Source organism: Amphibalanus amphitrite, unplaced genomic scaffold (genome assembly GCF_019059575.1).
Source record: "Amphibalanus amphitrite isolate SeventyFive unplaced genomic scaffold, NRLGWU_Aamphi_draft 000029F_arrow, whole genome shotgun sequence".
Taxonomy (NCBI): Eukaryota; Metazoa; Arthropoda; class Thecostraca; order Balanomorpha; family Balanidae; genus Amphibalanus; species Amphibalanus amphitrite.
This window is the reverse complement of record NW_024881525.1, coordinates 1311546-1329113: the sequence shown is the minus strand read 5'-3', so window position 1 is coordinate 1329113 and position 17568 is coordinate 1311546. Positions and strand designations below refer to the sequence as shown.

Below are 17568 nucleotides of genomic sequence, written 5' to 3'. Positions count from 1 at the left end.
GATTTAATTGACAAGGAGAGACCAGAAACGCTTGGAGTTGTCTCGAAAGTCGTCAATTATGTGAAGAATATAGCTGCGATCTTAAGAGCCTGACCTGACCTGACCTGACCTTGACCTTGACCTTTGAATGACAATGAATGCAACGAATATTGTCTTGGTAGTCCAAGAACACGTTTTGGGCAATCAGTCTCAGTCCATTCTTCGGCAACTACGGTGCAATGCCGATACTGTAGAAACTTGCATTTCGTACCCTTGACCTGACCTTGACCTGACCTCTGACCTACTTAAGCAAAAAAATTTGGGCTCTTAAGATCCGCCTTGTTGAGAGCTTTCGATTGCCGTTTTCCTCGTCTTTCTACGACCATCGGTTCGGAAGTTAGACAGGGGGGGGGGCAGAATCTGCCCCTCCCCCCCCCCCAGCAGGGCGCGTATGGCTGAATAGCCCAGCGGGGCGCGGGTTAAAACATAGTTTCAAATGTGGTGCATGGTGGGATCCACTCAGATCATAGATCCATGTTCTTAATTTATCGTCAGATCATATGAGATCATAGATCCAAGATGTATTTTTCACGCCGGATCCTGTGAGATCATAGATCCCAACCTGTAGGGGAGAGCGGGGCCAGTTGAAACACGGGGTCAGATGAAACATGGCTTTATTTTCAACAGTATGCAACATATGGCGTTGCCGACACCACTGCGCATCCGCGCTCGACCACTTCCTTTGTCAACGGCGTTTGGGCGGCAAACGGACGGTAATTTTGATTTGACACTTGTTTTTGTGTTTTTGAGGGGCGTTTGGGAGAAATCGTTTTTATGAATATTTTGTGATATCTCATATATCTTTGTTTGCTGAAAGAAGAACTCTTGGCTCCGGAATAACACCTTATTTGGCCCTTCATTCAGCATGATGCCGTCCCTCCAGCTCGTTTGACATGTGCTTTACGGTGCGTGCGAGATGGCGGGAGCGGATGGGGTCAATTGAAACGCTTCTCTGAGGGTCAGTTGAAACAGGGCCACAGGCCGTTTCAATGGACCCCGGTGACCTTTGCAATGGTTATTGTTCAGGGGCTGTAAACATTAAAGGAAATAGTCCACCTTTGAAATGAGCTTTTAAACTGAAATAGTAGTTTAATAGAGCTCAATTTTTGACCCCTTTTCTCCAGCCTTTTGCTTGAAAGCACACTATAGCCTGAGATATTTCTCATTTTTCTCATCCGCCCATTTTACCACAGTCTATGTACTTTATGTCACCTATTATGAGGAACTTTGCACTTTTAGCTTTCCAACGACCTATTGAGTGTAGCATTTGGAAAAGTAAACCGGACAAAATATCTCCTTAAGAAAGTGGCCTTAAAGAGCTCTAGGAAAACATCCCATTGTTAAGGATAGGTGCAATTGACCCCATGGGCTGGTTCAATTGACCCTCGCATCGGGGTCATTTGAAACGGGCGTAGAACTGTTTTATAAGCATGCGTTTGGCAGCAAAATATGTTTGAAACATAATTTTACATATCTTAAAATAAAGCCAAAAGAGCATATTTTTTCATGGCATTGTGCATTTTTCGATATGACAACTAGATCTCGCTGTGCATGTCAATATATAAAAAGTGGTTCAACTGGCCCCGCTCTCCCCTACTTTGCTTCGAGATCCACTGAGATCATAGATTCATCACTCGGGTCCATGCAGATGTCTGGTGATTGATAAATTTACTCCGTAAATTACTTGTTAACCCTCGCATATATAGGGGGGGGGGCGGATAGACCCCCTCGGTTTTTCGCAAGTAACTCGCGCAAAAAGCGGACGATCGCGACAACAATTATAGTACCTCGAGTTGATCAATTATACACCGACTCTGAAAATTTATTGACCCTGACCCAAATGACCTTTGACCTGTGACCTATTTCTCGAGACAATGTTTGCCTGGAATCGCAATTCACCGTATGTACTTCAGGTCACATTATCCGCGCGTTTCCAGTCTTTTTGTGATTGTTAACGTCCAACCATGTGAAATGATGTTTGTCTCAGGCATAGTACGGTGGGTGTCAAGGTCACCTGAAGGTCAGATCAGGTCATAGACCTTTCATGACCTTGGTTCATTTTTTCGAGTCTTACATGTTTCTAGGGTAGTATTATGGGCTGATTTCGAATTTAGAATACATTTGAACAGCTTGCGAAGTAGTTTTAGTGCCTTCGTAACATGTTACGACGCCGTCAGTGGTAGCTGACACCTACTATGGATAGCCGGCAGAACAGCTACTGGTTGACCTGACCTGACCTGACCCGACGTGGCCTAAATGCATGAAGACACCATCTGCGATCAAAACTGACATGAAATTCGTGATCAGCACCCCGAAAGCCCATAACAGTTTCACTTTACGAACTTCTAGCAGGTCCCAATTTTCCCGACTTTTGGGCCCTTGACCTGACCTGGAAGGTCACCCAATGACCTAGGACCTTAAAATTGGGCATCATCGGCTTCCTCTCGTCACGGGCAACACACTCGTTTTTTTCCGCGAAGCTTTAACTCGATCAGGGGCCGAACACTGAACAGCAACTGGCAAGGGGGTCCAACCGACCCATCACACTTTAAACGCTGGAAAACACCGCACACATGCGAGAGTTAAACCTATACTTCGGTACTGTGACCCGGTGTCAAGCCCATAATGGCTCCACAAAACTTACGGTTGGCTTAACTCTTCTAAGCCATCAAATTGGAGCGTGCCTTTTTCATATTCAGGTCAGAAACTATGCAGAAATTGCAGAAAATACGGACGGTAAAACAGACTGAATTGCAACTGTGCATTGTGACCACCAACGTTTAACTGCTGTTTTAAATGTCAGGCTGCTCTGATTGCTATTTGCGAAACATTGTACTTACACCGTACAGTGTATATGTGCGTTTACAATGCTAATTGCCAAGGCATCTTTGGATGCTTTCCACCAGATCGGGAGACTCAGAATGCGAGCCAGAATAAGAAAAGTTGGGACTCAATACCGTTCATTTCCTTAGCAAGGTTCGCTTGCATGTTCATGTGAAGTTGATTTTTATAGGTCCACAATCGCATCCACTGTCCTATACGATTCGTTCATTTTAGTTATCATATGTAGGGCGTGCTCATCGACTTCCACATTCGCCTTTCTTGTGCCCCACGTTGGACAGTCGTCGGTAAGTTGTTGGTGAAGCCCACGTTACTTTTGTGGTGAGCTTCCCACATGGTGACACCGAAGTCCAGCGGTTTGGTGATCTTTCTATTCGCAATGTTTGTAATGCCTTAGACATGACATCTCTTTAGACCAGGTCCCTGCAATGGTCTTTCATAGTAAGCCTGAAGGGACTTGCATGTCAAAACGCTAAAAACTCTACTGTACAAACGTATTACATATTTTACAAATGTAAAAAAAGTTTTAAAAACGTTTTACAGGACGTACTGTAAAAGGTAAAACTGATATATCCAATTTCACCGTCAACATCCCATCCAATCAATAGCAATCAGCGCGTCTGAACGGCTCGAGCCTCGCGCACGATACCCGCCTTTGTCATGACCGGCGAACAGCTCACCAATGCTCCCCCTCCTCCCATACCGCTCCTATTGAGGTTCGTATTGATGTGCGTCTGCTGAGGACATATGATATGCGATGGGAGATGCAGTGATGGGAGATGAGAATGAGTGCAGGCTGCGTGAACAACGCGCGGCAGGTTACATAAGTGTGTACAAATATAGCGTGAGTAGAGATGGACTAGTGAGCGCGGAAAGTAGCGTAGCCGCCGTGGCAGCTTTTCACATCTCAGTAGGCGGAACTATGGTCAAGCGTACCCATTTTCGGGAACGCATTTTCGTTCCCATGTTTGGGAACGATAAACCCAAATATGGGAACGCCATGTAGGCATTATTTAAAACAAGAAAAAGAACCGTTAAATGACGTCCAAAAAATATAAAACGATCGTGAACCGCCTGATAGTTGGCTCAATATTGTTGGGAAAGAGTTTGATATTGTAAGGCCCATCGTAGTTTCAAATCGTTCCCCTATTTCTAAAGCAGTCCATCACCCGGGCCGCGAGCCCAAATTTGGGAACACTCTCGTACACTGGCGCTGCAAGCGTTCCTTATTATGGGAACGGCGTACCCAAAATTGGGAACGATTTCACCGACGCCTTTCAGGGGCTCTTTTCATTAACAAGCATCACGTCCAACGCCGCAAATTATTGTTAACGCAACAATCATCAGATGACCTTTCCGGCAAGACCGTTGCATGTTTCGCCCGGTCTTCTGCGCTTTTATTCCCGTCGATCTCGCAGCGGGCACGCCCCCCTCTGCAGGATTACGTAATCCACAACGCTCAGCGATGTTCAACAAGGTCTTCCATACCTATATCCACCGTCCGCGCCGAGGGTGGAGACATGTCAAGCACCTGTCTGCTAATCACCGAGAGTTGACGAGCACAAGAAGTATCCAAAAATGGGAACGCTGAATATGTTACACCCTCAAAACACCTAGTCCCAATGAAAATCTAGTTTTTTCCTTTCTTAATGAGTGTAAGTGGCAAAAGGCCTGGTAGGATGGGCACGAGGAATGATCGAAATCAGCATAAAAATTATAAATAAGCCACACAGAGCGACCTATATCAGAGAAATTCCCCCCAAACGATCATGCTTAGAAACGCCGAAGACAAAAACCACGCTCATGACGCTGCTTATAAAACAACGCTAAACAGCTAGCATCCAAATAAAATATGTCTTTCAGGGCTGATAAAATACAGCTGAATGATTTTAAACCACTGAAACTGAGTTTACAACAGTAGTTCGGTAAAATCACTGACGTTCCACGCGGTCGATCGCCCCGACACCAAAAGTCAACAATATTACCTCGGGACTGTCCGCGTGTTCGCTTGCATATGTCAGCATCTGGTGTCGCTAGAATGAAACTTCATAACCAGGCGAAAATTATTATACTTTACCTCAAAATGTAAAAAATGCTTCATTTTCCTTAAAATTGCATGTTAAATGTCGTATAACCCATATTTCCACCATTCTGTCATTTTTAAAAAATCATTAAAAATATCATTCCACGGTCAATTTCCTTGTTCCATGGTCAGATTAAAGATAACTTTATGGAGATTTAGTAGATACTTAAATCAGCGTGCACTTTTTTGAGACGTGATGCACTTTTGAGTTTTAGTGGGCGAACGGCCGAAAAATTGCCTTCCGTTCTCATAAATGGGAACGCCCGTTCCCATATTTGGGAACTCCGTTCCTAAAAATGGGAACGTTCCTATATATTTGGGTACTCATGACCATAGTTCCGCCTACGTGAAAAGGCGTCTTTTTGTGCTATAAGATTTTCCTGGCGTATTTTGGAAGACGCGGTCCATTTGATAGAGCCCCCCAAGTACGGAGAACAATTCTCTGACCAGACACATTCTGCATTCAAGTGGAGCACTCGATTCGAATATTGCATGGGCATTTCTGGGGTCCCGTCAACAGAACTCGTAGGGATTCCGCTCGCGACTGAAGCGCCTCCCGGGACCCATCGTTTCTAATAGCATGGGAGGAAAATCACTAATTGCCACATCCCCAACCACTATACCTCTTCTCACTGATTGGCCACACCACTCACTGTTAGACACACTAATATTTTACCACAGGTAGGTAATACTCGTAATAAGACCGTTTTATGTAAACAGTTAGCCTATAGAAGCTCCAACAATGCGCGTTTGTGCGGTACTGCTGCCTTTGCAGCACTGCAGATCGGTCAGATCCAACAGCAATCAAATGTTCAATTCACTCAGTGTTCAGTGCTCACATATTCGTCGAGTCAATCCTGACAAGTTTTTATAATTGCTAATAGAAAATCGCATTATGTCCGACGTTTTCGACAAGCTTTGCGATAAGACTTCGTTTTACTTTTTCAGGACAGCTGGAGATTGCAAGTCCCATCCCCAGTTCAAGCGATTTCTATGGCAGCCTTGGGAATCCAAAACCCGATTCGGTATCAGATACATTGGCCACTGGTGACGTCAAAGACAAGCGACCAATGGCAGAGGCCCATTTAGCGGGGCGACCAGCAGCACTTCGAGGATCTCACCCCGAGCCAGATAAAAACGCCGACGTTTACTTTATCGGTGAGAACAGCTGTTCAAAGTACCTATTATAGATAATTGAAATTGCCCTAAAAACTTTCCCAAAATGGACAAAACATAGGTATTCCACACTAAAAATGAAAAGCACAGAAAAGTGAACTAAAACAGTAGATTTAAATAATGTGTTTACTGTTCAGACCGCAATGACGTTTCACTGATGGAACTAATGCTATCACAAATTCATTCGAACAGAATTAAAAATCTCGGCCAAGAAACTGGAAACAGCGTAACTATTCCATAAGCTATATGAAGTTATACATTACAAGAAAGATGCGTTTATCAGTCGCGTTAAGAATCTTTCCTAACGACACCAGGATTGATCGGTGTTCCCAGCTGACAGAACCCTATAACGTTTTCCGTTTGCAGTTGCTGTTGTCGGCATCTGCACGGGCACTGTCTGTGTCTCGGTCCTAGGCGGCATCTGCTACCGTTAGTAAGTCGACACATTCATCAACGTCCTGCCTTTGCAACAACTTCATGTCCTACCTTTGCAGCAACTTCATGCGTCTAAAAAATCATAACACAGCAGAAGGCCCGTTTATGAAGGCTGCACTTTTAGCTTACTGCAACACCGAAGGCTATTTGAGTTCAGCTCAACCAACCTGACATCAAGTAACATCTTTGCGAAACGAAGCTCCTCTCCGGTGAGCGCAGTTCTAAATCTGTATTATGAGGTTATCGATAATTGCCTATAATAATTATATTTCTATATGTCCTTACATAATCAGGTTCTAAATCTATCGTCTCCCCAATGCAGCCTTTTTTTACAACACTGCCCTTGGAACACCCCAGCAGCCGCTGCTGTCCCCTGAGAATATCTACAATCATATCTCATAGGTCCCAGGCGTCTGACACTCCGCCGTACGTGCCGCAGCCTGCAGCGGCGCCGTCGGCACAGCTCGACCGAGTCCGGACCGCCGTCCTACGGAGTGACCGGCCCGCACTCGGGGCTCAGTCCGGCCTCGGCCGACAGGCGTCTGGCCCAGTCGGCGCAGCTCTACCACTACCAGCACCAGAAACAGCACATGATGGCCATCCAGGAGGGGTCAGTGGCGTCCGCCGGCAATAACCATCAGTCAGCCGGCGGAACCTCGGCTTTATTATGATCTGAATATTAACCCGCGCCGGGCCGGGGGGGGGGGGTGTTTGAACACCCCCCTTGCGGTTTTTCGCAGATATCTCAAAAACGGCGGCGCTCCGCGCCGCCGTTTTTGGCACACCTGTTTGTCCATCTTTTCCGCACATGTTGTGAAAATTTCAGACCCAGGTCACTATAGGGCAGGTCACCAGGTCACGCCAAGTGACCTCACCTCAGAAAAAATAAGAATGCTCGTCATAGCTACACCGACTGAACGATTGCCTTGAAACTTTCAGCGATTGATAAGAGCAACACTATCTATAAAATGTATATCTCGGAATTTTGATATCGGTGACCTAAGGTCAGGTCAATTTTGCGGCCTCTCCATTATAAGTCAACGGGAGAAAATTGAAAAGCGTCTGTTTTGCACGAACGCTATTCTAGACACTCTCAAACATCGAGATGTAGGTAAAATAGACACACTGAACCAGAAAATGGCAACTGTGACCCCTCGTTATGTCCCCGAGGTCATCTCAGGTCACGAACAGAATCTAACAGTTTTTCGATGATAACTTCTGATAGAGGCGTGCTAGAGCGCTGAAAACGCCTTAGATGTGTTCGGCTCGACGTTGCGGATCGACTGATATGCAACATGACCTTTTCCGGTCAGGTCATGACCTTGACCTGAGGTCAAATTTTCAAGTTGACCTTTCAGGGTCAAATTATAGTTCATTCGACGCGTCTCGACGAGAGGAACACGATGCTGGCAAAAGTAATGTCATAGCTCTTTTGAGTTAAAAGTTATTGCCGAAAAAACGTTTTTCGTAAAAACGGCTATTTTTGGAGTTTTTGCCCTCTGGAGGCTAAACCGTTGACCTGAGGTCAAATCTGAGAACATTATTCAGAAAGGTCTGTAAAAGGGCTATCGAATGCGCTTTTTTGCGGCGCTGTAGCTCTATCGGTTCCCGAGATAGCCGTTGGCAGTTTCCAAAATGTTGAAATAGTCAACATTTTGCCTTTGGTGACCTCTGGTGACCTGACCTTTGACCTGACCCAAAAAATGACCGTAGTGTTTTCGTCCTTATTTTTGACGTTCTTTCGATTGCCGCTTACCGCGTGTCGCTACGTGGCCCAGGAGCCGAGTTAGAAGGGGGGGGGGGGTGTTCAAACACCCCCCCGCGGCCCGGCGCGGAATCTCAGAGCACCGGCCCGGCGCGGGTTAAAAAGAAAATTTGCTTGGAATATGCAGAAAGGAAAACAAATAAATTGAAGGAAATGTGTTGCAGGAAATAGGAATCATTACAATTATTTCCCTTTATGATCGTTCAATTTGACAAAAAAGAAGCCACAAGCATGCACTTCCAATAACACTGTGATGGAATGATAATGGAACCGTTGAGAGTTGCCTTCACTGGGCTCAGCAGTGGGTGTCATATATAAATTTCGGGACCGGTTGTGTTGCTTCAAGCTAGTACAGGAATACTCGTATACCGGGCAATTCATTATTAACGGTTTGATACCGATGTCTCAACTTTCCCTTCCCGTTCACCTTTTCGAATTTCGATGTCTTGCTCACCACGACCTTACCGCGTAGTCGTGAATAAAAGACCACTGTTTCGCCACGAATCGCTGCCATTGAACTCACTCTGCAGTGACATCATGTGGGTGCCCGCTGACCTTTCAGCTCCGGTCGTCTTGCTTCAAAACCAACTCAGGCCGGCTGGTAACCTAATCCTGCCGTCCGTTCGGTAACTAACCCTGTTGTCCGGTCGGTAAAGCAAAAGCCATCAGTAGTCTGGTCAGTAGTCACTGGTCGGTAATCTATAGGTACCCACTTTTCTGCGGGCGGTCCTTGGTAGTCCTGGCACCTAACCCCTGGCATAATATGCTTTCTGGTTGCTAGCTCTAGCCTATGCTCTAGCCATATAATTACGTTCGGTCGGGCTGAAACCTAGCCATCCAATTACAGATGGGTTGGTAAACTAGCCAACAAAATACGCTTTGGTGGGTAATCTGACCGCCAAATTGTTATCCGGCCGGTAACCAAATATTCCAACTGTGCCACGGTTGCTAACGGCTGACGAACCCTACAAGTGTGGTCCGGTTAGCTGCCTAACCGCTGAACTGTGGTACATGTTATAGCTACCTATCCACACAACTGTGGTGCGGTTAGTTTCCCAGTCGCCCAGCTGTGGTCCAGTTATAGCTTACCTGTCTACACAACTGTGGTCCAGTTATAGCTACCTATCTACACAACTGTGGTCCGGTTAGTTACATAACCGCCCAACTGGGATCCATCTTAGCCTAACCGCCCAACTGCGGTGCTGTCGACTATGCCTAACCGTCGTGAGGCCGGCACGTGTCTGACGGTGAACGTTGAATCGTTACAGGAAGGCGCTGGGACGCTGCAGCTCGCCCTCTGACGAAAATTCGGACCCGGAGGACGACGAGAGCGAGCACACCGTGTACGAGTGTCCGGGACTGGCGCCGGTGAGGGCAAACACCGGCAGACACTGCAGCAACCATACCACATACCTACCGCTAACAGTACAGTCAGCGGTACAGCAAACACAGTACACATCAGGCGCCGCACGCACTGCCCGCTGCCATACCTTTATTATATCATACCTATACCTAAAGGTATTGTTTCTGTACATAAAGATCAGTGGCGGATCCAGGTGGGGGGGGGGGGGCCAAATGGACATTTGTCCCTCCCAAACGGCATAATTTTAAATTACGCCTATGGACGAGGCATGGAAAGAATCGATAAATTGTTATGGTTTGCCCCCCCCCCCCGCCCAAAACTCCGAGCTGGATCCGCCACTGATAAAGATAAAGTAGTTTTTGATCTTGCTACTTGCTAGTGTTTTCTGCTGACACATATGCATCATCTTTCAGAGTGGTGAAATGGAGGTGAAAAATCCGCTGTTCAGCGAAGACCCAACCCCATGTCAGAGCATGGAAGTCAACGACGACCTGTGAATAATCCAGGCACTAGGTTTCACGGCATCCATGGTGGCCGCTGGTGAAACTACCAGTTTGAGTCACCGCTGCCAGGTGTCGCTAGTCGAGCTTTCGCTTTAGCCTATGTGTCGAACTGTACGGTCCCAGCCGCTGAGAGGGCATTGATTGAGGAGTAGTTATGCAAGAGAGAAAAGGTTTGTAGTTTTTCATTGATCATGATCTTACGTTGGCAAAGCTATCGAGGAAAGACAATGACCGGCGTTCGTTCCAGTCCAGAAAGGCCCGTCTGGAGTGCAGTTTGGAAATAGGTAGGTACATACGCCCTGCGCCAACCGTTTGTTCTTCCATCAGTGACTACTGACTTGTGGAGGATAAGTTTTGGTCACCCGCCTGATTGGTCACCGTTCCGTGCTTCTATCCTCAGGATACTGAAGTCCTTCTCCTCCACGCCGCAACCCCCCTCCGGGCTGGACAGGCAACTTTATCTCATGCGGGCTGCTCCCTTGGAGCGGCACTGCTGCTCCCGAGGGAGCGCACCCCGTAGCCGGGTGCAGTGAGTGCCTTGGGGCTGGGTGGCCTGTCCTCTGGACGGGCTCAGCCCCGGCGACTCACTAGGGTGCCTGCCCACACCAATGTCTCCCCCTAATTCCTATCATCCTTCCGGCTCTGCAATGGTCTTGTCAGACCGAAAGGGCCTAACCCAACAAAACAAAAAACAAAGCCTGATTGGTTAACCTCACCCGTGGTGTTTATCCCCTTTCAGACCCTACTGGGGCCGCCAATGAATGTGACACAATCTTCAAGGGACACGTACGAGCGCTAACAGATAGACCGATCGCCGAGCTGGGTCTGCATTGTAGTTAGCCATAGCTCTGCTAGGTGTCTCTGAATATCCTTCTGTGTGGTGCATAATTGCATATCCCGTAAGCCAGGGACAGTATAGTTTCGGAACCTCAGTCCCTTCATATGTTCCGTCACCTGCGCCGTATAACTGGTATATACTATGCGCCGCTCGGAACTACCTAAAATCAATGTGAAATGTGCTATTTAGAAATGTGTGTAGTGCCCACTGCCCGGGGTAGGTAGGTATAGGAGGCTCAGAGCTCAGCAGTGTACCTACAGGTAGGTAGGTATCGTATATTACCTACTATTCAAGCATAATTGTTATAAAATGATAACTTATTTTGAAGGACGTTGAATGTGGCTGCAGATTATGCTATGGTGTAAAAATGAGATAAAATGTTTACGTTTAATTTATAATTGTTGAAAGGCATCGGAGAGAGAGAGAGAGAGAGAGAGAGAGAGAGAGAGAGAGAGAGAGAGAGAGAGAGGGGGGGAGGGAGGGAGGGGGAGGGAGCTAGATATTACAGAGGGGTACGGAACTCTGTAGATTTTTGTGCACTGCTTGTTCAGAGTCTCACGTAGAATGATAAGCCAGTAAGACGCCTTTAGGGGTGATAAAAGAGCCCGCGCCATAGTGTTACACGTGTGGAAATGTGAGGAGATACCTACTCCCAACAGACGTGTGCATGACACCCTATTAACCGGCTTCTAGCAATGTACCAAATTTGAGCGAATCGGCCCAGCTGTTCTCGAGAACTGAAAGCGACCTCTGCTCAGTCCGCATCCACCTGTGTAAAAGGTGCACAGTTCATTATTTTATATTTTTTAGCCCAAGTAATGTCCGATTGTTATCGAAGTGCACCAGGAAAAGGTGCCGCATTCTAGTCACCTGTGCTACATGTGGGGAATTGAAGCGATGATGCCTACATCAGCTATGCATGTGATACAGCTACACAGCTATACACCGATGTACATAAAATTGGCAGCGGAAAATCGAGCTCGATGAATGTTTGTCAGTCCAATAATCATCTCTTTCACTCATTGCTTCATGCGGTAAAGTGGAAAGAAACTCACTTGAAGTACCAGCTAAGTGATGCAACACCGCGACGACAGGAATAATAAAAACACATGTGCAGTCTCAGCTCTCCCAGTGATTATAGCGAGCCCACTCCGAGGGCATTGAGCAATGCTAGTAAAATGAATCTTAGTGTCGTCAGACACCAAAAATACGACGAACGGAAAACACAATGTTCAAGAAGATAAATAAAGGAAGATATTAATTAAGTGAATATAAACAGCACATGGAGGCTTCCTGCACAGACTAAGACTTCTTCACGCACTAATTTATGAAAATACCGGACAACGGAATGTGGTGCATAGACTTCGGACAGAGAAGTTTTATTTTGCTTTTACTATACTCACTTCCCTATTATTTCTCTCGCAACAAGATAAAACATCAAATACGCATAAATGAGCTACGTACCCAATGTTGCAAGACGTGCCACTATGTGCACCGATGAATCACTTTCATCCTACCAGAACTTACAGGTGCGACATGCGATGCAAATCAAGCCAAAAGGATTGTAAATGACCCCCAAAAGCTCTCTTATAAGTGCCACGAAATCTCTGAACTCCAGTGGAGGGTCACTCTCCTGGGGCCGTCGTTTTCACCGTCGCCTTCCAGCCGCGCTAGGCAGCCACGCTCAGCTCAGCGTCGATCGTGTCTCTGATCCAGTCAGAGAAGACGGCCACGTTAGTGTAGGTGGCCACCCGGTCACAGTCGTTGAACTGGCGCACCCAGGCGCGCAGGCCAGCCAGCACCCAGCGCGAGCGGTCCTCGCGCAGCCGACACACCAGCGGAGAGCCGCCGTCCGCCCAGCAGCCGGTCTCGGCAGAGGCGCACGCGAAGCCGGCGTGAAGAGTGTGCAGGGGCCCGAGCCTGTCCAGCTCGCGCATCCGCGTCTGGCACGCGGCGCGGCCCAGAAAGCGGACCGTGTCGCGCAGCGGTACTGGGGTGCTGTCGATCGTGGTGTCCACCCAGCCGTGCAGCACACACTCTGTGTGCTCCCAGTCGGCGGTCAGGTCAGCCGGTGACTCGGTGTCGCGGCGCCACTGCGGCAGGCAGATCACGTTCACGTCCTCACCCAGCCGCGCCGGGTGCTCCAGCACCAGCAGCCCCACATCGTTGAGGCCGGCGCTGTACTCGGGGTGGTAGACGGCCCGACGGATGTTGATGTCCAGCGGCGGCCGGCCGGCGTCCACGTCGCTCAGAATGTTGTACTCGCCCAGACGCACGTGCATGCGCTGGTCGGCGTTGGTGGCCGCCTCGTGGCAGGCGGCCGACACCAGCACGGCCTGCTGGTGTACCAGCAGGCCGGTGCAGAGGGGCTGCGGCGAGTCGGCGCGGGACGGCGGTGCGCCGCGCACCGACACCAGCCACGGAAACTCGCCGGTCTGCGCCGTGCGGTTGCTCCTCGTCGGGCTGCTGATCAGTTCGACGGGCTCCACAAAGCGCTGGCACGTGCCACGCTCGTGGCGCACCCCGCACGTGCGTGCGTCCGGCGGCACGATGACCGTGGTGAGCAGCTCCGACAGGGTGAGCAGCACGTGCAGCTGCGGGCCGGCCAGCGCCGAGAGAGACATCGCTCCTTCACCAACCACCGGGGGTCAGGCTGCAGGGGACGACTCAGGTCACAGGGAGCAGGCTTATCATTTATTGATTACTGACTACTGGGTAACATGTTTTGAGAAAAGAATGAGAGTAAATATAACAAAAAATAGCTACGCTAGTATTAAAGTCATCAGCAGTATTAAAGTAATTAAAGTCATCGGATGAGCATACACAGAAAAATGCATGTTTGTTTTATACCGAAGGTGCAGGGGAGAGAAAGACAGAGAGTGTTTCGTGTTGGTAAGCTGCTAAATAATCTAATGAAGCTAATGGCTAATAATCTCTAAATAATTTCTGAACAATCTAAAATAATCTAATAAATCACATGCCAGACGATCTGAATGAGGAATATGTGATCTCAGAAAATCTTCAAAAAGAAACTTCATGTTACTGGTTTGTGATCACTATTCATTAGATTCCGAGAAGTATGCAATAAATCAATTCGCACAGCAAAATTCGCGTATCTAAAAAAAAAGAAATGCATACGAAATAGGGATGAATGATCCGATAGGATTCCAGGCCAGGAAGAGAGAGACGAGATCCAAAATTCATGTTATCATACCCATTACCCATGCATATTGCACACACTCTTGCATGCTTGTGATTTACCTCTCGCGGTGGTACTTACAAAAAAGGCGGTCCGAAACTGTTATCCAAGTCTACCACGCTCCCATCAACGGCTGGTACGACACTGACCTGTCCTGTGTTCTGGCGAAAAACTGGTTTCTGCGGATTAAAAACTGTCACTGCTGCAACGAGTCCTCTGTACGATCAGCCGAACGAAACCCCGGGACTTCTGAGGCGGAGGTCACGTGCTGATGGGCGCTGCGCCACCGTTGGCTGAGGCACTGACTCATCCCACCTCTCTCAAGGTGAACGGGATGCTGACGACAGCCATACCAGCTTTAGGTTGGCTATTATCTCGTATGCCCGGTTGGACTTGTATTTATAATGTTTTTGACAGTGTTGCAAGATTGGATGAATGCAGGCAGAGCTGACATTTACCGCTGTCTAGTATATCTTTTACGTCATGGACGTTTCGCATCCAAAAACATTTACAATAACAGCATATGATATACGTAATATACTTTTTAGTTTTTTTGTGATGCATTGCTAATAAAGGTACACATTCGTTATTGGAGTAGTATGATTTAGGATTCCAATATATGATTACATTCATTATGAGCCACTCATATTCAAATGCAAGGGGGCCATATTTTGCCTGAAGACAGCCCGTGCTGAAGCTGTGACGGTGTCCCTTGTCCATTCGGCATACGTGGATAAAGCACGGGACTGGGGAACCGGCATTCACAGATGGTTATCGCCGGTCAAACGCAGCCGCTGGCGCCGACATTGTAATGCATACAGTAGACCCACACCGACGTTAATCGCAATGCAATTTAACTGGTCATGCCCCAGTCGTTGAATAGAGTTCAGCCCTAAGCCTCGGTTGATGAGCATGCGAAGTAAGTAGGGGTTCCCCCGCCCCTTGTCACCGAGACCGATTGTCTTTTTCGAACTGGCGGCTGGCGAATCCAAATTCCATACACAATACGCACACCTATTGTGTTAGCTATCACGGTGATGAAATGAAACGAACGAAAAAGAAACTGTAACAGTTGCGTTACAATCTTCTCGCGTCACCGACATACGTCTGCTTATCATTTGACAGACAATTATCGCAGCTTGATAATCAATAATCCATCAGACTGCACTCGCGAGCCACCAACGGAATGCCGGGTCGGCAACAAAACAGTCCACCGGTATGCATACCTTTAGTAGATCCAGCGCTCACTAATAATTGCTTGCATCTGATGTAGGTTTGTCGATGGTCGACTAACATAAAATGTGGAATATGATACACATGGGGCCACCGAATGCCACATTTGGCCAAATCCTTTAATCCCCTCATGTTGTTGAGGTTGTCGATTGAAAAGGTTAATCACATGAAGATAGTATCTTGATTTATGTTCCTGTGTGTCCGAGGTCATCTAGCTTGTTATCTTTCCGACCAGTTTGAATAAAGATATTCGACCAGTCTGACCAGCTTTTCATTTTGGGAATTCCGAAGTCGTTACAACCCGTCCAAACCACCCCCTACCGTCTGTCTATGTCTCAGACTCCCTCCGCCTCCGCCTCTATCTGTCTCCGTCTCTAACCGTCTCCCAATCCCTCTCTCTCCCTCTCTCTCCCTCTCTTTCTCTCCCTCTGTTCTTTTCCCACCTCTCTCTCTCTCTCTCTCTCTCTCTCTCTCTCTCTCTCTCTCTCTCTCTCTCTCTCTCTCTCTCTCTCTCTCTCTCTCTCTCTCTCTCTCTCTCTCTCTCTCTCTCTCTCTCTCTCTCTCTCTACAATAAACATTGATTCGTCTTTGTTTTAATAAACAACAACACTTTTTGGTGAATTTGTTTTTAGTAGTACCATTTCAGATGGATGCTACAAGACCGCCAACGCTCTGCACATTACCTGATGCATCATATTTTGCTATTGTATGCCCCCATGTAATAAGGTGCGTCACTGTAAAGTTCTAATCACCATCTCTCACTTCATAATAGCCAATTGAAGCCACTTGTAAATCACAGTCGTACGACAAAGACGCCGGCACCACATGGCATAGCTACATATCGCGCTGCGTCCATTACTGCATTAGCCGCTTCCCGCGGCGGTGACCTGAGACACATCCAGGGCCGCTTCTTCGGCAGTGACCTGAGACACATCCAGGGTCAGCGAGGAAAGGTGAATCGCCTCCTCCTTATCGGCGTCGAGACGCTCTCCGCCGTGACCCTGGGTCGGTGGCGGGACGACGGGCAATCGGTGGAAATTCCAGTCACGCTCTATAATGATAGACGATGTCACAGGACACAGTCTGGAGTAGCAATGGGTCCATACAGCAGCCGGCCTACTAGACTGAGGCGTAGCTAATATGTGTGACGGCCATCTTCTTGCGAAGCGGTGGATGCTTTTAGGAAGGATGACGGGAGGACCAGGCTCCAGGAAGCAGCCGAGGTATGACGAACTAGTTTCAAAGCTCTGAGAAACGTGGGTGGGGAAGTACTAATGTCGCGTATGACGTCAAAGGTTCTATTATGAGTGCGTCGTAATATGCTGTACGCACCACGCATATAGCAAACTCCGGCATACCGCGCAGTTGGACCCTCGCCGGACCTACTTGTCTTCTACATTTTACACCACGAGATGAAACCCCCCGCCGTTTCACCCCCTAATTAACCCGCGCGGGGCTGGGGTCTCCAGCCGAACGCGCGGGGCTGGGGGGGTAAATTTTACCCCCCCTGTTATCTCCCGAACTAATGGTCCGATTTGGAAAATTCAAACGCCAATCGAAAGCTCTCATCACGAACTACTAAAAACATGTACTTAATTTAAAGTTTGAGGTCAAGGTCAAGGTCAGGTCAAGGGTACAAATTGCAAGTTTCTACAGTATCGGCCTTGCACCGTAGTTGCCGAAGAATGGAGTCATGGACTGAGACTGATCGCCCAAAACGTGTTCTTAGGCTACCAAGACAATATTCGTTGCATACAATATCATTCAGAGGTCAAGGTCAAGGTCAGGTCAGGTCAGGTCAGGTCAACAAAAAACAAAATATAGAAAAGGGCATGTGCGACACATGTTTTATGGGTCATTTTACTCATAGAATTCAATAGGCACACTCAATAAGGGATATGGACCACCTCTGGATGAATTTCAGGTCGAGGTCAGGTCAAGGTCAGGTCAAGTGAGGTCAAATTTTGAAGTTGGTTGTTAAGGCCTAAAAAGGTGTCTATCTGATGCAGTTTTTCACGGCGAATCGAATGGTGCTATTTTTGTTTCCGTGCGAGGTCTAGAACTTCCAAAAAAGTCATTTTTCAAAAAAATTG

The 17568-nt window shown here is 47.7% G+C and overlaps 2 protein-coding genes across 3 annotated transcripts in view; one reads left to right on the top strand and one right to left on the bottom strand.

Annotated features, from left to right (window-relative positions):
* The window catches only part of LOC122365874 (protein cab-1-like), a 30139-nt gene extending 18704 nt beyond the window's left edge, over positions 1 to 11435 (top strand). The window contains exons 4-8 of the mRNA XM_043337473.1: positions 5912 to 6121; positions 6506 to 6572; positions 7014 to 7184; positions 9608 to 9707; positions 10116 to 11435. Of these exons, the coding sequence (XP_043193408.1) occupies positions 5912 to 6121; positions 6506 to 6572; positions 7014 to 7184; positions 9608 to 9707; positions 10116 to 10199 (632 nt within the window). The 3' untranslated portion in view covers positions 10200 to 11435. The remainder of the gene's footprint in view (positions 1 to 5911; positions 6122 to 6505; positions 6573 to 7013; positions 7185 to 9607; positions 9708 to 10115) is intronic.
* A 394-nt stretch (positions 11436 to 11829) lies between these two features.
* On the bottom strand, positions 11830 to 14878 carry LOC122365864 (phenoloxidase-activating factor 2-like). Of its 2 annotated transcripts, none has more exons than XM_043337450.1 (2): positions 14324 to 14878; positions 11830 to 13696 (listed from the first exon to the last, which is right to left on the bottom strand). In XM_043337450.1, the coding sequence occupies exon 2, from the start codon at positions 13665 to 13667 to the stop codon at positions 12714 to 12716; it is 954 nt and encodes a 317-aa protein (XP_043193385.1). In that variant the 5' UTR covers positions 13668 to 13696; positions 14324 to 14878; the 3' UTR covers positions 11830 to 12713. The 2 variants fall into 2 exon arrangements, with proteins under 2 accessions (XP_043193385.1, XP_043193394.1); XM_043337459.1 differs by having other exon boundaries at positions 14392 to 14739.
* Between the last annotated feature and the right edge of the window lie 2690 nt (positions 14879 to 17568).

Bases quoted from the DNA above. Each gene is read 5' to 3' on its own strand.
- LOC122365864 (XM_043337450.1), bottom strand. From the start codon at position 13,667: ATGTCTCTCTCGGCGCTGGCCGGCCCGCAGCTGCACGTGCTGCTCACC.